Source organism: Martes martes (genome assembly GCF_963455335.1).
Source record: "Martes martes genome assembly, chromosome: 7".
NCBI lineage: Eukaryota > Metazoa > Chordata > Mammalia > Carnivora > Mustelidae > Martes > Martes martes.
The window spans coordinates 42661737-42679366 of NC_137894.1; the positions used below are offsets into that span (position 1 = coordinate 42661737).

At 35.1% G+C, this 17630-nt stretch overlaps 1 protein-coding gene across 1 annotated transcript in view; it reads right to left on the bottom strand.

Moving 5' to 3' along the window:
• VPS13C (vacuolar protein sorting 13 homolog C) overlaps positions 1-17630 on the bottom strand; it is a 191705-nt gene that overhangs the window by 127596 nt on the left and 46479 nt on the right. The window contains exons 13-18 of the mRNA XM_080807819.1: positions 17153-17324; positions 15470-15532; positions 5279-5408; positions 4624-4718; positions 1993-2135; positions 981-1173 (exon numbers count right to left, since the gene is read on the bottom strand). Coding sequence (XP_080663945.1) covers positions 981-1173; positions 1993-2135; positions 4624-4718; positions 5279-5408; positions 15470-15532; positions 17153-17324 — 796 coding nt within the window. The remainder of the gene's footprint in view (positions 1-980; positions 1174-1992; positions 2136-4623; positions 4719-5278; positions 5409-15469; positions 15533-17152; positions 17325-17630) is intronic.

Below are 17630 nucleotides of genomic sequence, written 5' to 3' on the forward strand. Positions count from 1 at the left end.
GTTCTCAACAACAGAGTAGGGCGAACCTACAAGGGATGTGATGATTAGTGAGCCTGATGGCTAGCCCGAGATGAGTTAAGAGCATGTGAATAAAAGATGGAACCATAGATACAGAATTTGAGCTAGCATTTTCGATAACATCTAAATGCCAATCCTTTTCTTTCCATATGAATAATATGTTCTTTTAATTCTTTTAATTACTCCTAAAGCAATTTGAATTGGTCCAGATATTTAGGGGAAAGGGAAAATACACAAAACTGAACTAGAACAGAACTATTTGGGAGTAGTTGGTACAATAAACGGACTTTTTAAAAAAGATTTTATTTATTTATTTGAAGGGCGAGAGAGAGTGCGTGTGTGCAAGGAGGCAGGGGAGGGGTAAAGGGAGAGGGAGAGGCAGGCTCTCCTCTGAGCAGGGAGCATGAGGCTGGGCTCAATCCCGGGACCCTAGGATCATGACCTGAGCTGAAAGCAGCCACCAACCAATTGAGCCACCTAGATGCTCCAACACAGACTTTTTGAATAGTATATTAGATTTTTTTTTTTTTACTTTAACATAAGCATAGGTAAATAGAGTAGAAAAAAAAAGGGCAGCATATGAAAAAGCAAAATTAACTGCTAAACATGTACTGCTTTTTAAAACAAGAAAAAAGGGGGCGCCTGGGTGGCTCAGTGGGTTAAAGCCTCTGCCTTCAGCTCAGGTCATGATCTCAGAGTCCTGGGATCGAGCCCCACATCAGGCTCTCTGCTTCGCAGGGAGCCTGCTTCCTCCTCTCTCTATGCCTGCCTCTCTGCCTACTTGTGATCTCTGTCTGTCAAATAAATAAATAAAATCTTTAAAAAAAAAAAAAAGAAAAAAGTATTACTAAATTTAGTTGATAAGTAAAGAAATGTTAAGTATGAAAGAGTAAAAATAAGAAAACCATACATCAGAAGTATAAGATGGGTTTAATAAAGATTGACTTTCTCCTTGCACTTACAGCATCGTAGATGACCTCCACAGGCTGAGACTGAACAATCAGAGTCTGGTCAGCAGAGCTGTTCTCTGGATTGGTTTCAAACTCAATTTTAAGCAAGGATGAGGTAGTATCGCCAATGGAAGCCACAAGTGATGGTACAACGCCCTGCTGTTTCAGGCCTGTTATATACCAATGTTCTAATTTTGCTTCTACCCTACAATCCAGTGAGTAAATAAATAATATAATTAAGATGCTGTGTAATGTAATGGGTTAAAATATAAATTTTCCTTTTAAAAAAACTCCTTTGAGAGCCAGTACTATACCTGTTACCTGAGGTAAAGTCCAAACTCCTTGGCCTGACATTTAATTACCCATACAACCTGGGATTTTGTTTTGGTTTTTGGCTCTTAACTCTTCAACCGCATGAGAAGCCCACTTTGGCCAATACCCAAACACTACAGGATTTCCGATCACTGTCACATGAATGTAAGCTATGCTTCACTCAGGAACTCATCTCTCTATTTCATGTCACCTGAAAACACCCTCATCCCTGCTTCTCCTAGTCCTTTCTACTTGGCTACCCCAAGTCGCAATTCTTCTAGCCCATTCTCCTCTGCGACTGAGCCTGAGGGGCAATCAACAATTTCACCTTACAGCATCTTCTCACTTCTGAGCTTTCTCATATGTTACATAGTTCTTATAACTTTCTGGCTATCCTTTATTAACAGCTAGCATAAACTTCTTAAAAGCAGAAACTAAGTGTTCCTGTGCTAGCCTTCATAGTATCAAACTGATAAATTTAACAGTATCCAAGAAGTATTTGTGAAGGAAAGAATAGAGGGTAGAATAAATGATGAACTCCTCATACAGCTTCATTACAAAACAAATTCAGATACAAAAAGACCATCTGACACAAAAGGAAAAGAAAGTAAAGAATTATTATTAATCAGTTGTTTAATGCTAAATAATGTTATTTGGAGGCCAAGTCTTATCTAGAAACAAAAACTGAAATAATAAGCTTTTTAAAACTTACTTAAGTGCTTGTGCTCCTGGTCTCTGAGATACTTGGGTGCCCAGGCCAATTATCTGAATTTTCAGTATTTCTGGAATATTTTTGTTTTCTCTTAATGTGACAGAGGTGCTTACTAGCTTCAGTGTCATTATATGGGCAACATACTAAACAAAAGAAATGAATGAAAATTGTTATAGTTTAATTAGTACTTTCTTTAAAAATTTCTTATTTAAATTTGTTGAATTATAAAGTGATCTAAATACAATATTCTCAAAAAGAACATTAAAAACTTCAATACAAAATTACAAAATTGTTCAAATAGGACAACTGTAAGGATCCAAAATTCATTTCTCCTAGTTTTAGAGATAATAAATGAAACTTAACAAAATATTTTGTCACATAAATATTCAATTCACCAACTTTCACTAAAGCAAACTAATTCAGACCAATCCTCTGGCTCAAAAACTGGACAAAATATAGAGAACATCTGCTTGATGTCTTTGGAGGGTTAAAAAAAACCACTGAGAATAAAATTCCTGACCAAAAAATTGATAAGTCAAAAAGAGGTAGGACAGAGAACCAGGGAGATGATTCTCATCAAACCACAAAGGAAGATACACACTAAGAGAGGAAGATTTACAAAACAGAAAACAATTAACAAAATGGCAACAGTAGGTCCTTACCTAAATAATTACTTTAAAAGAAAGTAGATTAAATTTTCTAATAAAAAGATTAAAAATGGCAGAATGGATTTTTTTTAAAAAAGGAGCCAATGATATGCTGCCTACAAGAAAGACACTCACTTTAGCTTTAAGGATACACATAGACTAAAAGTGAAGAAATGGAAAAAGATATTTCAAGCAAAAAGTAACTCTCCCCAAAAAGGGTAGCTATATTGGTATCACAATAAAATAAACTTTAAGTTAAATGTTGTCAAAAGAGATAAGAAGGTTATTATATAATGATGAATATGTTTCATCAAGAAAACATAAGATTTGTAAATACTTATGCAACCAACATCACAGTACCTAAATATATAAAGCAAATACTAGTAGAACTAAAAAGAGAAATAAATGGCAATAGTTGGGGACTTCAGAAACCCACTCTCAACAACAGATAACTCATCTTAACAGAGAATCAATAAAGAAACAATGGATTTAAACACTGTAAGCCAAAAGGACCTAATAGATTTGCACAAAACATTCCACTCAACAGCAGCAGAATAAACATTCTTCTCAAGACCACAGAAACATTTCCTAGGATAGAGCATATATTGGGCAATGAAACAAGTTTAAAAAAATTCAAGATATCAATTATATTAAGTATCTTTCCCAACCACAAAGGAATAGGATCTTATTAAGAGGAAAGCCACAGAACACCTGGGTGGCTCAGTTGGTTAAGCCGCTGCCTTTGGCTCAGGTCATGATCCCAGGGTCCTGGGATCAGGTCCTGCATCAGGCCCCTTGCTCAGTGAGGAACCTGCTTCTCTCTCTGCCTCCGCCTGCCACTCTACCTGCTTGTGCTCTCTCTCTCTCTCTGACAAATAAATAAATAAATAAAATCTTAAAAAAAAAAAAAAAAGGAGGAAAGCTACAAAATTCACTAATACGTGGAAATTAAACAACACACCCCTGAACAACCACTGTATCAAAGAATAGACCAAAAGGAAAATAAGAAAACAGCATGAGATATTAAAAAAAAAATGGAAACACAATACATCAAAACTTATGAGATACAGCAGAAGCATCTTCCTTCTAATAGGGAAGTTTATAGTGATAAATTCATAAAACAAGAAGAAGGATCTGAAATAAACAACTTAGTTTACACCTCAAGAAACCAGAAAAAGAAGAACAAACTAAGCCCAAAGTTAAAGATTTTATTTCTTTATTGTCAGAGCACAAGCAGGGGGAATGGTAGGCAGAGGGAGAAGCAGGCTCCCTGCTGAACAAGGAGCCAGATGCTGGGCTCCATTCCATCCCAAGACCCTGGGATCCTGACCTGAGCTGAAGGTAGACACTTAACTAAGGAAGCCTCCCAGGCATCCCAAAGCCCAAAGTTAGACGAAAGGAAATAATAAAAATTAGAGAAGAAATAAATAAAATAGAGAATAAAAAAACAATAGAAAAGATTAATAAAGCCAAGAGTTGGTTCTTTAAAAATAAAACTGGCAAACCTTTAGCTAGACTAAGCAAGGAAAAAAGACAACATAAATGAATAAAATTATACGGAAAAGAGGAGCTATTACAACTGATACCACAGAAATACAAAGGATCATAATAAGAGACTCCTATGAATAACTATATACCAACAAATTAGACAACCTAGGAAAAAATGGAGAAATTTCTAGAAATGTTCAGTTCACCAAGACTGAATCATGAAGAAATAGAAAATGTGAACAGACCAGTAATGAGGTAGGACAGATTGAATCAGTAATCAGAAACCTCCTGACAAAGAAAACCTCAGGACCTGATAATGTCACTGGTAAATTCTATCAAACATTTAAAAAAAAATTTACTCCAATTCTTCTTACATACTCTTGTGAGAAGAAACAAATGACAACATTTTTATAAAAATCATTAACTCATTTAATCCAATTCAAGATAATACAGTAAAATGAAACAAAATACCTCTAAAACCACCTAAAATAATTACCTGCTTGGGTAAAGCTAAGTTGTGGGTGCTCTCACTATAACCAATAGCAGTGAAGAGCTTATCTTTTTCCTCTGGAGTCATAATGTCATCAATAGCTACAAAGAAAAGACAGTTTTTTAAGAAATCAATTGTTTCAATTTTACAGATACAATTAAAAAAAAATCAAAGAAACTAACAAGTGCCTGAAAATCAATGCTCAAGCAAATGCACAAATGCAAAAGCAAAAGCACCCAGGTAATTTCCTCTAATATACTACTTTGACTCGTTAAAACAAACATCATGTATTTACTTGCTTACATCAAGAAAAGGCAAAGAGACACCATTAACAGAATTCTGGTCTCACATAAGGACTTTAGAATTCCCTGGGTATGTTAAAAATTAAGTGAAACTTCTAATATCCATGTAAAAAGTAACAGTAAGAAATGTCAGATGTTGACACTTTTGATTTTAAACTTATAAAATTTCACACAAATAATTTCCTCAAAAATATCAAAGTTTTAATTTAGTTAGATAAACCCAAACATGTTTTAGCCTGAAGTATTTGCTTATACATTTACTAATAATAAACATAATAAAATTCTGCTAACTGGCTAAAATTTAAATTTATATATTTTTTTCTTATCAGTTACAATAAATTATCTGATTTGGAACTTACTTTCAGGAATCAAAGATTCTTCATCTTTTTTCTTAGACTCCTTCTTACCCCAAAACCCACTAAACCAGCCTCCACGTTTCTCGCCTGTGTCAGTAGACTTTTTCCTTAATTTTTGCCCAGATCGAATCACCTGAAAGTAAAAATTTTTAAAGTTATTTAAAGAGTAAATTTCTTCTTCATTTTCAGGTGTAGCCAGGTAAGAACAATGGTTAATTTTTTTTAACAGTACATTAGGTTAAGAACAGTCAAGAAACGCTGAAAATAAATAAAAAATTTAATTAAAAAAAAAGTCAAGAAAGCCTTCTGAAATGGTGTTCAACGTGATTTCGTTAATATAGTTACACTGTTAATTTACCTTCCACACGTATTGATAAAATGTTGATGATGCTGCATTTTGACAGAAACACACTAAAAGTTTCAAGTGAATTTTTTTGAGCAATGTCTTCCAAATGTTTAAGGTAACAAGCCACTAAGACTGCAGATTTGTAAAATAAAAAGTTCTCTAAAGGGATGCCTGGGTGGCTCAGTTGGTTAAGCAGCTGCCTTTGGCTCAGGTCATGATCCCAGCGTCCTGGGATCGAATCTCACATCGGGCTCCTTGCTCGGCAGGGAGCCTGCTTCTCCTTCTGCCTCTGTCTGCCACTCTGTCTGCCTGTGCTCCCGCTCTGTCTCTCTCTCTCTCTAACAACAACAACAAAAAGTTCTCTAAAAAGATGCTTCCACCCTCAGAAGCATTAATTTAAAACAATAATATTTCAGAATTCATATACATTGCTGGCTTGCTAACTATGACATGGCAGAGGGGTCAAATATAAATAAAAACAGATATTCCTTGAATCTCATTTCATTCTTTTCTCAATAAATTCTGTCTTGATTTTCTGCAACTCCTTGAAATACTAAAATATAGATGAATAACTAAAAAGCAGAAAACAGGATGAATAGAATAAAGGGGATATATTATTTAGACTCTACCTTCTCATTCCCTGAATAAGTAAACTTTAATAATTTTCCCACTTAAAATTTATAATATTTTAAAATGGTAATGAACTCGTAACCTATTATAAGTCTCCCTATATTACAAAAGGTAAAATACTCCAAAAGGGAAGTTTAAAAAAAAGAGCTGAATTAGTAAAGAGAAGTTTAAACTAAGTTAAGTAAGTTCTCCTTATTTTTTTTATTTTTAAAGATTTTATTTATTTGAGAGAGAGTGAGAGAGAGTGTGAGCAGGGTGGGGGTTGGGGAGCAGAGGGAGAAACAGGCTGAGCAGGGAGCCAGACAGAGGACTCGATCTCAGGACCCTGGGCTCATGACCTGAGCCAAAGGCAAATGCTTAACCAACTGAGCCATCCAAGGATCCAAGTAAGTTCTCTTTAACAACTAGATGTTAAAGAAATGGGGGGGGGGGGACCTGGCTGGCTCAGTGGGTTAAAGCCTCTGCTTTCCGCTCTGGTCATGATCTCAGTGTCCTGGGATATAGCCCCTTATTGGGCTCTCTGCTCAGCAGGGAGTCTGCTTCTCCCTCTCTCTCTACCGGCCTCTCTACTTGTGATCTCTCTCTCTGTCAAATAAATAAATAAAATCTTTAAAAAAAAAAGAAACGGGGAAGAGGTCTACACCTGTGAGCAAAACTATCAAAGTTTTATCATTTATACCTCAGCCATAACTATCTTTGTCAAGCTTACCAATCCATTTTCATTGGTCAGAAATATATTAAGTAAAAAACATATCTGATTACTTTATATTCTATATGAAATAACATCTAACTCCTTTATTCTCTTGGTATAGAAGATTAGTGTGCTTTTTGGTATTTTTCATGATAAGTCGAACTTAGACAATGTATCTAACCTATGTCTTAATTTGCTAATATAAATTGAAGAAAATAGTACTTTCCTCAGAATTGACAATACCCAGGAAATCAGATCAAGAAAATGTTAGCTACCATTTTCATTCCTGCTACTAAACTTTCTATTTTAAAATGTTCACAAATACAAAGCTTCAGCGAAAGCAAATCAATTCTTAGCCACCAATATCTGGAATTCATGTCAGACTTAGGTACAATATCATTAATCCAAGTGCTTACTGTGTTTGTCTTTTGCTTTGAGATATTTTTTGAGTGGAACTAACCCCATCATGTCCATAACAACAGAAGTTGTAAGGGTTAAATGTTACTGAAAAGAAGTACTTGAAATAAGAAACAAAATAAGAAATAATAAAACCTGAAAGTGGCTTAAAAAATTTCAAATCTATCTATCATTTAGATAGAGGCTACATAGTTCAATAGCAAGTATGAATCTTTAGGACAAAGAAATCACGCAACCTATGAAAAGGGCTCATCCTTTCAAAAATAAAAGTAGTAATGGAAGAGCGCTATTATACCATTGATAATTCAGGAAGAGAATAGAGTAGTGCCTGAGAACATAAAGAATAAGCATGGGGGAAAAGTGACATTTTTGTCACAAGCCAGAGATAAGTGCACACGTTCAGGCCCTGTTTGAATTTGCTAACTGAAAGTGAACGACAAATCAGCTCAATCAGCTACTGTGTATTGATATCAGAACTCAATGGTGGTCAGTCCTTGATGCACTTAAGAATCATCAGGAAACTGTAACAAAAATAAAAACAAAAAACAACAACGTCCAAGCCCCACCACAAAACCTGAGGAAGTGGACTCTAAGCATCATTTTTGAACAAATTCCCTACAGATTTTAATGTGCAGCAAGTTTCAGAACCAATGAGATACCACATAAGAGTTTCCTCAACAACAGGAGAGATGATCAAGCAGGGAGTAGATGAAACTGAGCTGTTTCAGCAAAGACACTCAATTAAATGTATACCATCTGGGTTTTTAAGCTTTAAAGAATCTATCAACAATTCTTTTAGAGAAAATGCAACCACAGCCTGTAAGCTTAAACCTGTCCTACATACTGGACTTAATAAATAGATGGATTTGTGAAAAGTTCTCTGTAAATCTAGATACAGGAACAGTATACAGTATTTGACATTTTATTAAAAACCTTTTAACTAAACAGGGGTGCCTGGATGGCTCCATGGGTAGAACATGCAACTCTTGATGTTAGGGCCGTGAGTTTAAGCCCCACATTGGGCACAGGGATTACTTAAAACAAAAAATGTTGGGTCACCCCAGTGGCTTAGTCAGTTAAGCTTTGGATCTTGGTATCAGCCCAGGTCTTGATCTCAGGGTTGTGAGTTCAAGCCCCACACAGTGATCCATGCTGGATGTGGAGTCTACTTAAAAAAAAAAGAATTCTAAGTTTAGTTAAAAAGGTTTTTAAAATATGTTAAAAACTAAAAAAAAAAAAAAAAATTTTTTTTAAAGTAGGCTTCACCCCCAGCATGGAGCACAGCCTGGGGCTTGCACCCACAACCCTAAGATGAAGATCCAATGTTTAACTGACCAAGCCACCCAGGGTGCCCCTAACTAATGATTTTAAAAGAGCAGGCACTAAATTTTTTTGTTACCATCTTTTTTATCACACATAAAAATTTAGTAATCTATAACATATATTTTTAAACTTTAAGGGCAACACTTTTATTTTGAAAGGTAAATTAATCAAGAGGAATTTCAAAAGTAATGTCGATAAGAGACATTAAGATAATGTAGTGACCAACGCAACATTCACTTTCCCCCTCCTAAATCTCTATTTAAATCCCTAAAAAATTTTTTTTAATATTTTAAAAGATAAAGCCACTATTAGCACTGAAATATTTGTAAAGCTGTGATTAGCATGTGACAGATTTTGAAGAATTTCAAAATAAACTCTAAAATTTAAAAAGACTTCATAAAGAGAAAAGACAGAAGTGAATTAATTACAAAGCACACAAATAAAAATACTAATTTCAAACAGTGATAATAACTATGAAGAAAATAAAACAAAATAAAAATACTGGGAAAAAACTTTCCTATATCTTGACAATTATCACTTTAAAAATATATTTAAAAATGTATACTGATCTAGAACTATACACACACAATGTACTAGTGTCTAATCCTTGATTTTAATATTATAATTATGTCAGATATAACCATTGGGGGAAACTGAGGGGAGAGTACCTAAGGACTTCTGTGAGTTATCTTTGCTTTAATTCCTATGAATCTATAATTATTTCAAAGTAAAATATATCTATATGAGACCAAAAATAGATTTTAAATACATATGACCTAATACAAAGAGAGATACAGAATCCTTTCATGTTAATACCCTCTCTGTTTTCTTCACCTCCTTCCTGGTTCAGCAAAGACTATGTGGTAAATAATCTCAGCCAGTTCCTGCCTATCTTTTAAATTCTGTGACCCTGTGGATTTTCCTTTACAATAAAAAACTTCAGCCCTGGATGACTCTAAATGCCTTTTCTTCATGTATATCCATTCCTTTGTCTACAGCATCCAATAATAAATCCTCTTTTGTCAATTTTTAAGCACCTGGTAACTGGTATTAAGAACACCCAATTAGGGGTATCAGTTAAGTGTCCAACTCTTGCTTTCAGCTCAGGTCATGATCTCAGTGTCCTGAGACTGAGCCCTGTGTTGGGCTCCATGCTGAGTGTGGAGCCTACTTAAGATTCTCTCTCTCTCTCTCTCTCTCCCCCTCTCCCTCTGCCTCTCCTCCACCCCATCCCCAACTTTACTCTCTCTGAAAAAAAATTTTTAAAAAGAACATCCAATGAAAGTCAGGCAACTCAACTTAGGAAGGACTGAAATGATCTGTTCCTTCTGGAAAATCATTCCTTTAATTCATAGGAACAAGGCCCAGCAGTAGCAAATACCTTCTACAATACTCATATACCCTGACCCAGAAACTGTACCTTGGGGAGCTTGCCCTTAAGAAAACAAAGAGATGTTTGAGAAAGCATGTAGACAAGACTGTTCATTGAAGTCTCATTTATACTTAAATATAACCAGTGGGAAATAGGGAAACAAATTCTGATATATGCACAGAAGCTATTTAAAATGTTGAACAAATTATTCTATTGGCATAAAAATGAAACACTAATACATTTTTTTACACTAATACATTTTTTAAAAGAAATAACAACAAATTATAAAACCTTTTCTTGACTCCACATTCCCCCACCAGGTACTGCTCCATTTACCTGTTTTCCCCTTACATCCGCTCTCTCTCATTCCTATCAAGTTTCTACCTACATTCTCTCAGAAACATTGCTTTTTAAGTGACTCCCTTATTGCTAAATCCAAAAATGAACTTTCAGTTCCATGGTGACATAAGGCCTCTATAGCCCATCCTTCATGCTGATGACTAAAAATTCTGAAAATATAAAAATATCTACAACAAACTCTAAAAAGCAAAGTAGGCAGATGATGGAAAGGAGTCAAAACTTGGAGAAGTGACCTTCACCAGAGTGAGCTTGCCATGTTTTGTTTTGTTTCTTTTTTTTCACATGGTCTCCCTACCCCCTTCCACCCCATAACTTTTCCCTCCTATTCTTGCCCTTGAGCATTCCTCTTCCTTTTAGTGTGGATATGACCTACGGCCTGTTTCTAACCAACAGAATATGGCAAAGGTAACAAGGTGTATGTGATTATGTACATGAAACTGTACCAGCTATCTTGCTGGAGTCTCTCTCTCCCTTTGAAAAAACAAGCTGCCATATTGTGGGCTGTCTATGTCTGGAGGCCCATCTGGCAAAGAAATGAAATGAAATTTAAGAGCTAAGCACAGCCTCTGGCCAACAGCCAGAAAGAAACTCGAGTTTTCCATCCCACAGAAAATCCACCAACAAAAGTAGATCTTTCATCAGTGACACTCCAAGTGAAACTACAGTCCCAGCCAACATCTTGATGGCAATATTTTGAGACCATAAGCAGAGAACTCAGGTAAGCTATACCTAAACTTCTGACCCAGAGAAACACTGAGTTAAAGAATGTGTATTGCGGGGCACCTGGGTGGCTCAATGGGTTGAGCTTCTGCTTTGGCTCAGGTCATTATCTTGGGGTCCTGGGATCGAGCCCAGCATCGTGTTCTCTGCTCAGCAGGGAGCCTGCTTCACTCTCTCTGCCTGCTGCTCTGCCTACTTGTGATCTCTCTGCCAAAAAATAAATAAAGTCTTAAATAAATAAATAAATGTGTATTGCTTTAAGCCACTGAGTTTATTATGCAGCCAGAGAAAACTACTTCACATGGCTGTATCCTGAGGCAGGCCTGAATCATGGAGCACTGCAGAGGCACAAGCAGCTGAATCCCTGAAAGAAATTCTACAGTCTGGCCAAGGAATGAGAAAATGGAGTCCGTGTTAACCGGAGGGGACAAGGGACATGCTGGAGGGAGAAGAGTCAGAGAATGGTTATCTCTTAATTCTGTGTATGCACCTGCATGAATTTCAGTCTAACCCAAGCTGCCCATGTATAAAAATAACCTAAAGGAAAGCAGCAAAGCTTTAGAGACCTAAACTGAAATATGAACCCACCTGCACAAGTCTCCAACAAATTCTTGTGCTATTCATGTGCAAAATGGACCTAAACCAACATACCAAAGGCAGAAAATATGGAATTGAGATTTGAACCATGATCCACAGAATGCAAAACAAAACTAAAGATCAGAGCCTCATTAGTTTGTGTGCTAAGACAAAATATCAATGTTTTCCAGAAAATAAGAAGGACCCAGAGACAACATAATATTCACAATGCCTAGGATATAATCCAAGATTACTTGACATGCAGTTAAAAAAGAAAAAAAAAGGATCTGTGACCCATTTTCAAGGGAAAAGACAATTAACAGATATCAACAATCAGATTACTTAGATGTTGAGGCCAGCAGAGAATCAATGTTATCTTTGTTACATGATAGAAAGGGAAATTACTTGAATTATCTTTGTTACATGATAGAAAGGGAAATTACTTGAAATTACTGAAAAGATTGGAATTTTCAGCAGAGAAATGGAAACTATAAAAAGGAACTCAGAAGGAGTTTTTGACCTAAAAAACACTATCTAAAATAAAAATTAGGATGGGCTAATATTAAAATGGAGATGATAGAGAAAAGTATAAACTTGAAGGCATATCAACAGAAATTACCCATTTTAAAAAACAAAGAGTAAAAAGATTAATGAAAAAAATGGAACAATGTCTCAGGAACTTGTGGTATATTAAAAGATCTCATGTATAAGTATGTATTTACATATATGCATATAGATGTACATACTTGTGTGTATGTGTATGAAACTGGAGTCCTAGAAAGAAAGCAGAAAGAAATCTAGACCAGAAATTATTTGAACACAGGTTTGAATTACACAGGTGCACTTACACATGGACTTTTAAAAAATAAATATACGTATAATTCTGTCAATGTATTTTCTCTTCCTTATGATTTTACTAACATTTTCTTTTCACTAGCTTACTTTATTATAAAAATATAGTATATATTGTATATATATAGTATATATATATTAATCAACTGTCTATATTACCAGTATGGCTTCTGGTCAACAGTAGGCTATTAGTGGTTTAATTTTGGGGGAGTCTAAAGTTATATGCAGATTTTTTACTATGCAGGGGGTCCCTAACCCCTACATTGCTCAAGGGTCGTGTGTGTGTGTGTGTGTGTGTGTGTGTGTGCTTGTGTGTGTATAAAATCAGAGTCCAAGAAGGGAAGAAGAAAGAAATTTGATCAAAAATTATTTGAAGAGGGGTGCCTAGGTGGTTCAGTCAGTTAAGTGTCTGACTCTTGATTTCAACTCAGGTCTTGAACTCAGGGTCCTGAGTTCAAGCCCAGTGTTGGGCTCCATACTGAAAGAGGAGCCTACTTAAAAAAAAAAAAAAAATTTTTTTTTGAAAAAAATAATGGCTGAAACACCCCATATTTTGGTAAATCTAATAGTCAATTCTCAGTCCCCAGCTCAGTTGACGAATCATGTATCTGTCACAGTTGATCACTCCCTTTTTCTTTCCTCACTTCACTTTGAGGAGATTACATTCACAGAGCTTCCCAACTACACCTCTGGCAACTCCTCCATGGTCACCTTTGTTGGTTCTCATCTCTGTGATCTATAACAAAGTAATCTGGGTCTTTGGAACACTTCTCTAGCTACTCTAATTTCTTTGGTGATCTCATTCAATGTCATGGTTTTAAATACCTTCTAGGTGTTCGCCTCTCCCAAATTTATATATATGGCACAGATTTTTATTCTAAACCACACATTCATGTATCTAAGATCCTACTCTGTAGCTCCACATCATTGTCTAAAATATACCTAAAACTTAACAGGTCCCAAACTTGATTCCTGATCTCTCCATCTCACCCACACTTGTCCTATCCAGACTTCCCCATCTCTTTTCATGAAAAATGCATCTTTCCAACTGCAACAGGCCAAAATCTTTAAAGTTATCTCCAACTTCTCTCTTATAACCCATATCAGTTTGGAAATATTAGCTCCATGTTCAAAAAACATCCAGAATATGACCTTTTCTCTTCACTTCCATTGCAACTACTCTCAGCCAAGGCACCATTATCTCTCTTCAAATATTTCAGTAGCAGCCTAACTGATCTCCCTATTTTCACCCTTGTTCTCCCTCTTACAACCTGTTTTCAAAAAAGCAGCCAGAGTGCATTTTAAAACTTAAGTTGGGTTATATCATTCCATTCTCCAAATGGCTCCCCAAATTCAGAGTAAAAGTCAAATTCACACAATTATTTTTAAGACCCTACAAGCTGGCACCCTCCCCAACTCCCGAAGTACCACTCCCACTCCTCCACTATACTGTTCTGACCTCATTAACCACCACTCTCTTCTCTCTCACCACTCCCTTAGTTCTGTGAATGAACCAGATATACCCCCACCTCCAAACCTTCCAGCTTGCTATATTCTTTCTGCCTGGTATGTTTTTCCCTCAGATAGCTTTCTGGTGACTCCCTCATCTTCTTCAGGTGTTTGCTCAAATGTTTCCTTTTTAGTGAGGCTTCCTTTGACCATCCAATTTAAAATTGCAATACTCATCATCATCACTGCCTAGCAAGTGATATAGTCCTTCTTTATATTCTTTTCTACTTTATTTTTATTTATGTTTTTATTATCCTTCTTTTGACCAGAATGTAAATAAGGGATTTTTGTCTGCTTGTTCACTTCTGTTTGCTAATGCAAATGATGATGATGATGATGATGATGATGATGAAGAAGAAGAAAATCACCTATTTAGTAATCATCATGTTCCAGGTATTCACTTGCCCAAGTGCTTTACACGGATCATCATGCACTTATCACAGCAACCCTATACGATGTAGGTATTATGAATCAATCCTATTTTACAAATGAGGAAACTGAGGCACAGAGAGCTGAAACAGCCAGCCTAAGATCACACAAGTAGGCAAAGCTGACTCCAGAGTCCACACTCTTCACCATGATGCTAGTAAAACAGGTACTCAATGAGCAATTACTAAGTAAATGAATGAACAGGTAAGTGCTTTAGTCCCATTTAAAAACAAGATTATGTGCCTGGAGATCTATGAATATAAAAAAAACAAAACTAAAAGAATATACAAAAAAATATTAACGGTAGGTATCTTTAGTGTGAGATAATAGGTGTTTCTATTTTCTTTCTTTGTGTATCTCTACTTCCTAACTTTTCTATCGTGAGATGTATTGCACTTAAAATTTATTTTTTTAATTACCAAAGAAGCTTTGTTACAGAATAATAGGATTGACATGGAATGATGTGGACAAGGTAGAATATGCCAAATGGGATAAATCAGCATAAACTATGAAATATAAACTGATTCTAATTATGGGCAAAAAGAAAAGAAGAAGGGAAAGAGGAAAGAAGAGAAGGAAAAGGAAACAAAGCAAAGATAAAGTGAAAGGATGGGGGATAAAAAGCATATGTCAGTTAGTACTTAATGCAAGGGAAAAAATTGGAAGACTGTATGTCAAAATATTAACAGCAGCATTCTACGTTGCTAGGATTACAGACAACTTTTATTTACTTCCTTTGGGGGGTTCAGATTTTTTTATAAAATTTAAAAATTTTTTCTCTTCCATGTTAGTGGGACTTTTCCCCCCAATATTCCAATTTTTTTCTCCTGAGACTAAATGAAGGCATGGAAAATCAACCTTTATTATTACTTGAACAAGTCCCATGAAGCTAAAGATTTCTTGATCTCAAGTTTAAAGGAGTAGTAGTAACATGCTTAAAACATAAAATGAGCTCATCAAAATGATTACCTCAACATGTGCTTGTTGCCTTGCTAAAATTATGTTAAAAACATCTAGAGTCTTCTCCAAATCCTATAAAACAAAGAGACACTTGTAAACAAGAAAAATGGCATTAGATTAAAAAAATATTTTATTCTAGGATTTCTAGGCTTGACCAGTCTATGAACAAACAGTAGCTATGATCTAATAAACGGATAATTTGAATGTACACTCAGCTTTATACTTTCAGTTTTTGCAATAATGGAAATAAGTTTTCTAAGAAAGCAAATCTTCAATAAATACAATATAAAAACAGGAATTTAATGACACCATTATAGAAACAAGAATATTTAGGAGGACAGCTTGTTTTAGGTATTATCCTTATGGTTTGTACTAACTCACTCTTTTTCATACTATTTTATACCATTGTACTAACGGCTTAAACAAAGAATTTAAAGAATGAAACACAGAATTTAAGAATGAAACACATAAAACACAGAATTTAAGAATGAAAAATTCTACAAATCAACAACTATGTTGAAGTAGAAACAGATTTGGGGAATTTATATAAAAGTATATAAGTCAAACAGAGAGAGTCAATTATCATATGGTTTCACTTATTTGTGGCGCATAACAAATAATATAGAGGACAAGGGTGGATGGAGAGGAGAAGGGAGTTGAGGGAAATTGGAAGGGGAGGTGAACCATGAGAGACTATGGACTCTGAAAAACAACCTGAGGGCTTTGAAGGGGCGGGGGGTGGGAGGGTGGGGGAACCAGGTGGTGGGTATTGGGGAGGGCACAGATTGCATGGAGCACTGGGTGTGGTGAAAAAACAATGAATACTGTTACGCTGAAAATAAATAAAAAATTTAATTAAAAAAAAAAGTATATAAGAACCTAAACATGTATTAAGTGACCTGTGTATGAAGTAATCTATGTGCTATTTCATGCAATTCTCACAGCTCTGTAAAACATTGTTTCCATTTTATACATGAGAACATCAGACCTGAGAGGCTGAGAAACTTGATGCTTTTTCTAATATATAATATTAGCAATTCTCATATTATTTCAGAATAGGAATTCAATTAATTCTTTACATTATGAATTTATGACAGAAATGGTTATATAATCAAGACGAGACGACACTGAGCAAATTACATACTGGGTGGTATTTTTCTGTATTTAAAAGGGGTTCCTATTTTGAGGAATATAAGAGCTGTTTTTTATATATAATACTTGGAGCTCTGAAAAAAAGCCACTAACAAAACTAATAACATACATCTAGCTAATAATAAACATGTATTTGAATAACTCTGACACTGATTTTATAAACATTATTGTAAAAACCAAACGCATTTCTCCAAATAGTTTCTAGTATTCTAGTATCTTTTATCTGATACTAGGATGTGAGGGAAATATTTGTTTAAAGAAAAAAACTGAAAAAATACTCTGTATTTTCCCATAAAATTATCTCAAAAAGAGATCAGTTTTATTCTCTTTTTTTACTATGTTATGTTAGTCACCATACAGTACATCATTAGTTTTTGATGTAGTGTTTCATGATTCATTGTTTGCATGTAATACCCAGTGCTTCATGCAATCCATGCCCTATATTCTTTCTAAAATTATATCTTAATTCAAATTAAATTTAGGAAAACTTAAAGGATGATTTAACAAAGAATAGTTTTCATCAATATATATGAGATATACCTGAATTTGTTTCTGTATTTCTTCTGGGACTTTAGTCTGGGTTAGCTTGCTTTTGTAGGCACTTTTATAACTCTTGAGCAACTGCCTGTGTTTTTTTATGTTACTCCATGACCACATCTGTGTATACCTTCTTATATGAACTTCAAGAACAGAATCAATTGCATATTTCCACCTGCAAATCAAATTTTGTTAATGCACATTTGAAAACAAAGGTTTAAGAAGCAGGAGGAAAATGGCTGTTATTTTTTAGATCTATGCTGTTACATTTTTTGTTCTTATTAACTGTTCTCCTGTAAGAGCCCAGTAATTAACATTTCAATTCCCCAGTACAATTCTCTGGCTTAAACAGATTGCAAAATGAGCTAATTACTCCAGTAAGAGGGTATTCAAAGCAAAATCATAAAGACACAAAATGACATGTTATGCAAAATTAATACTATCTCAGTATGGTTGTAACGTTGAGCCCATGTGGTGACTA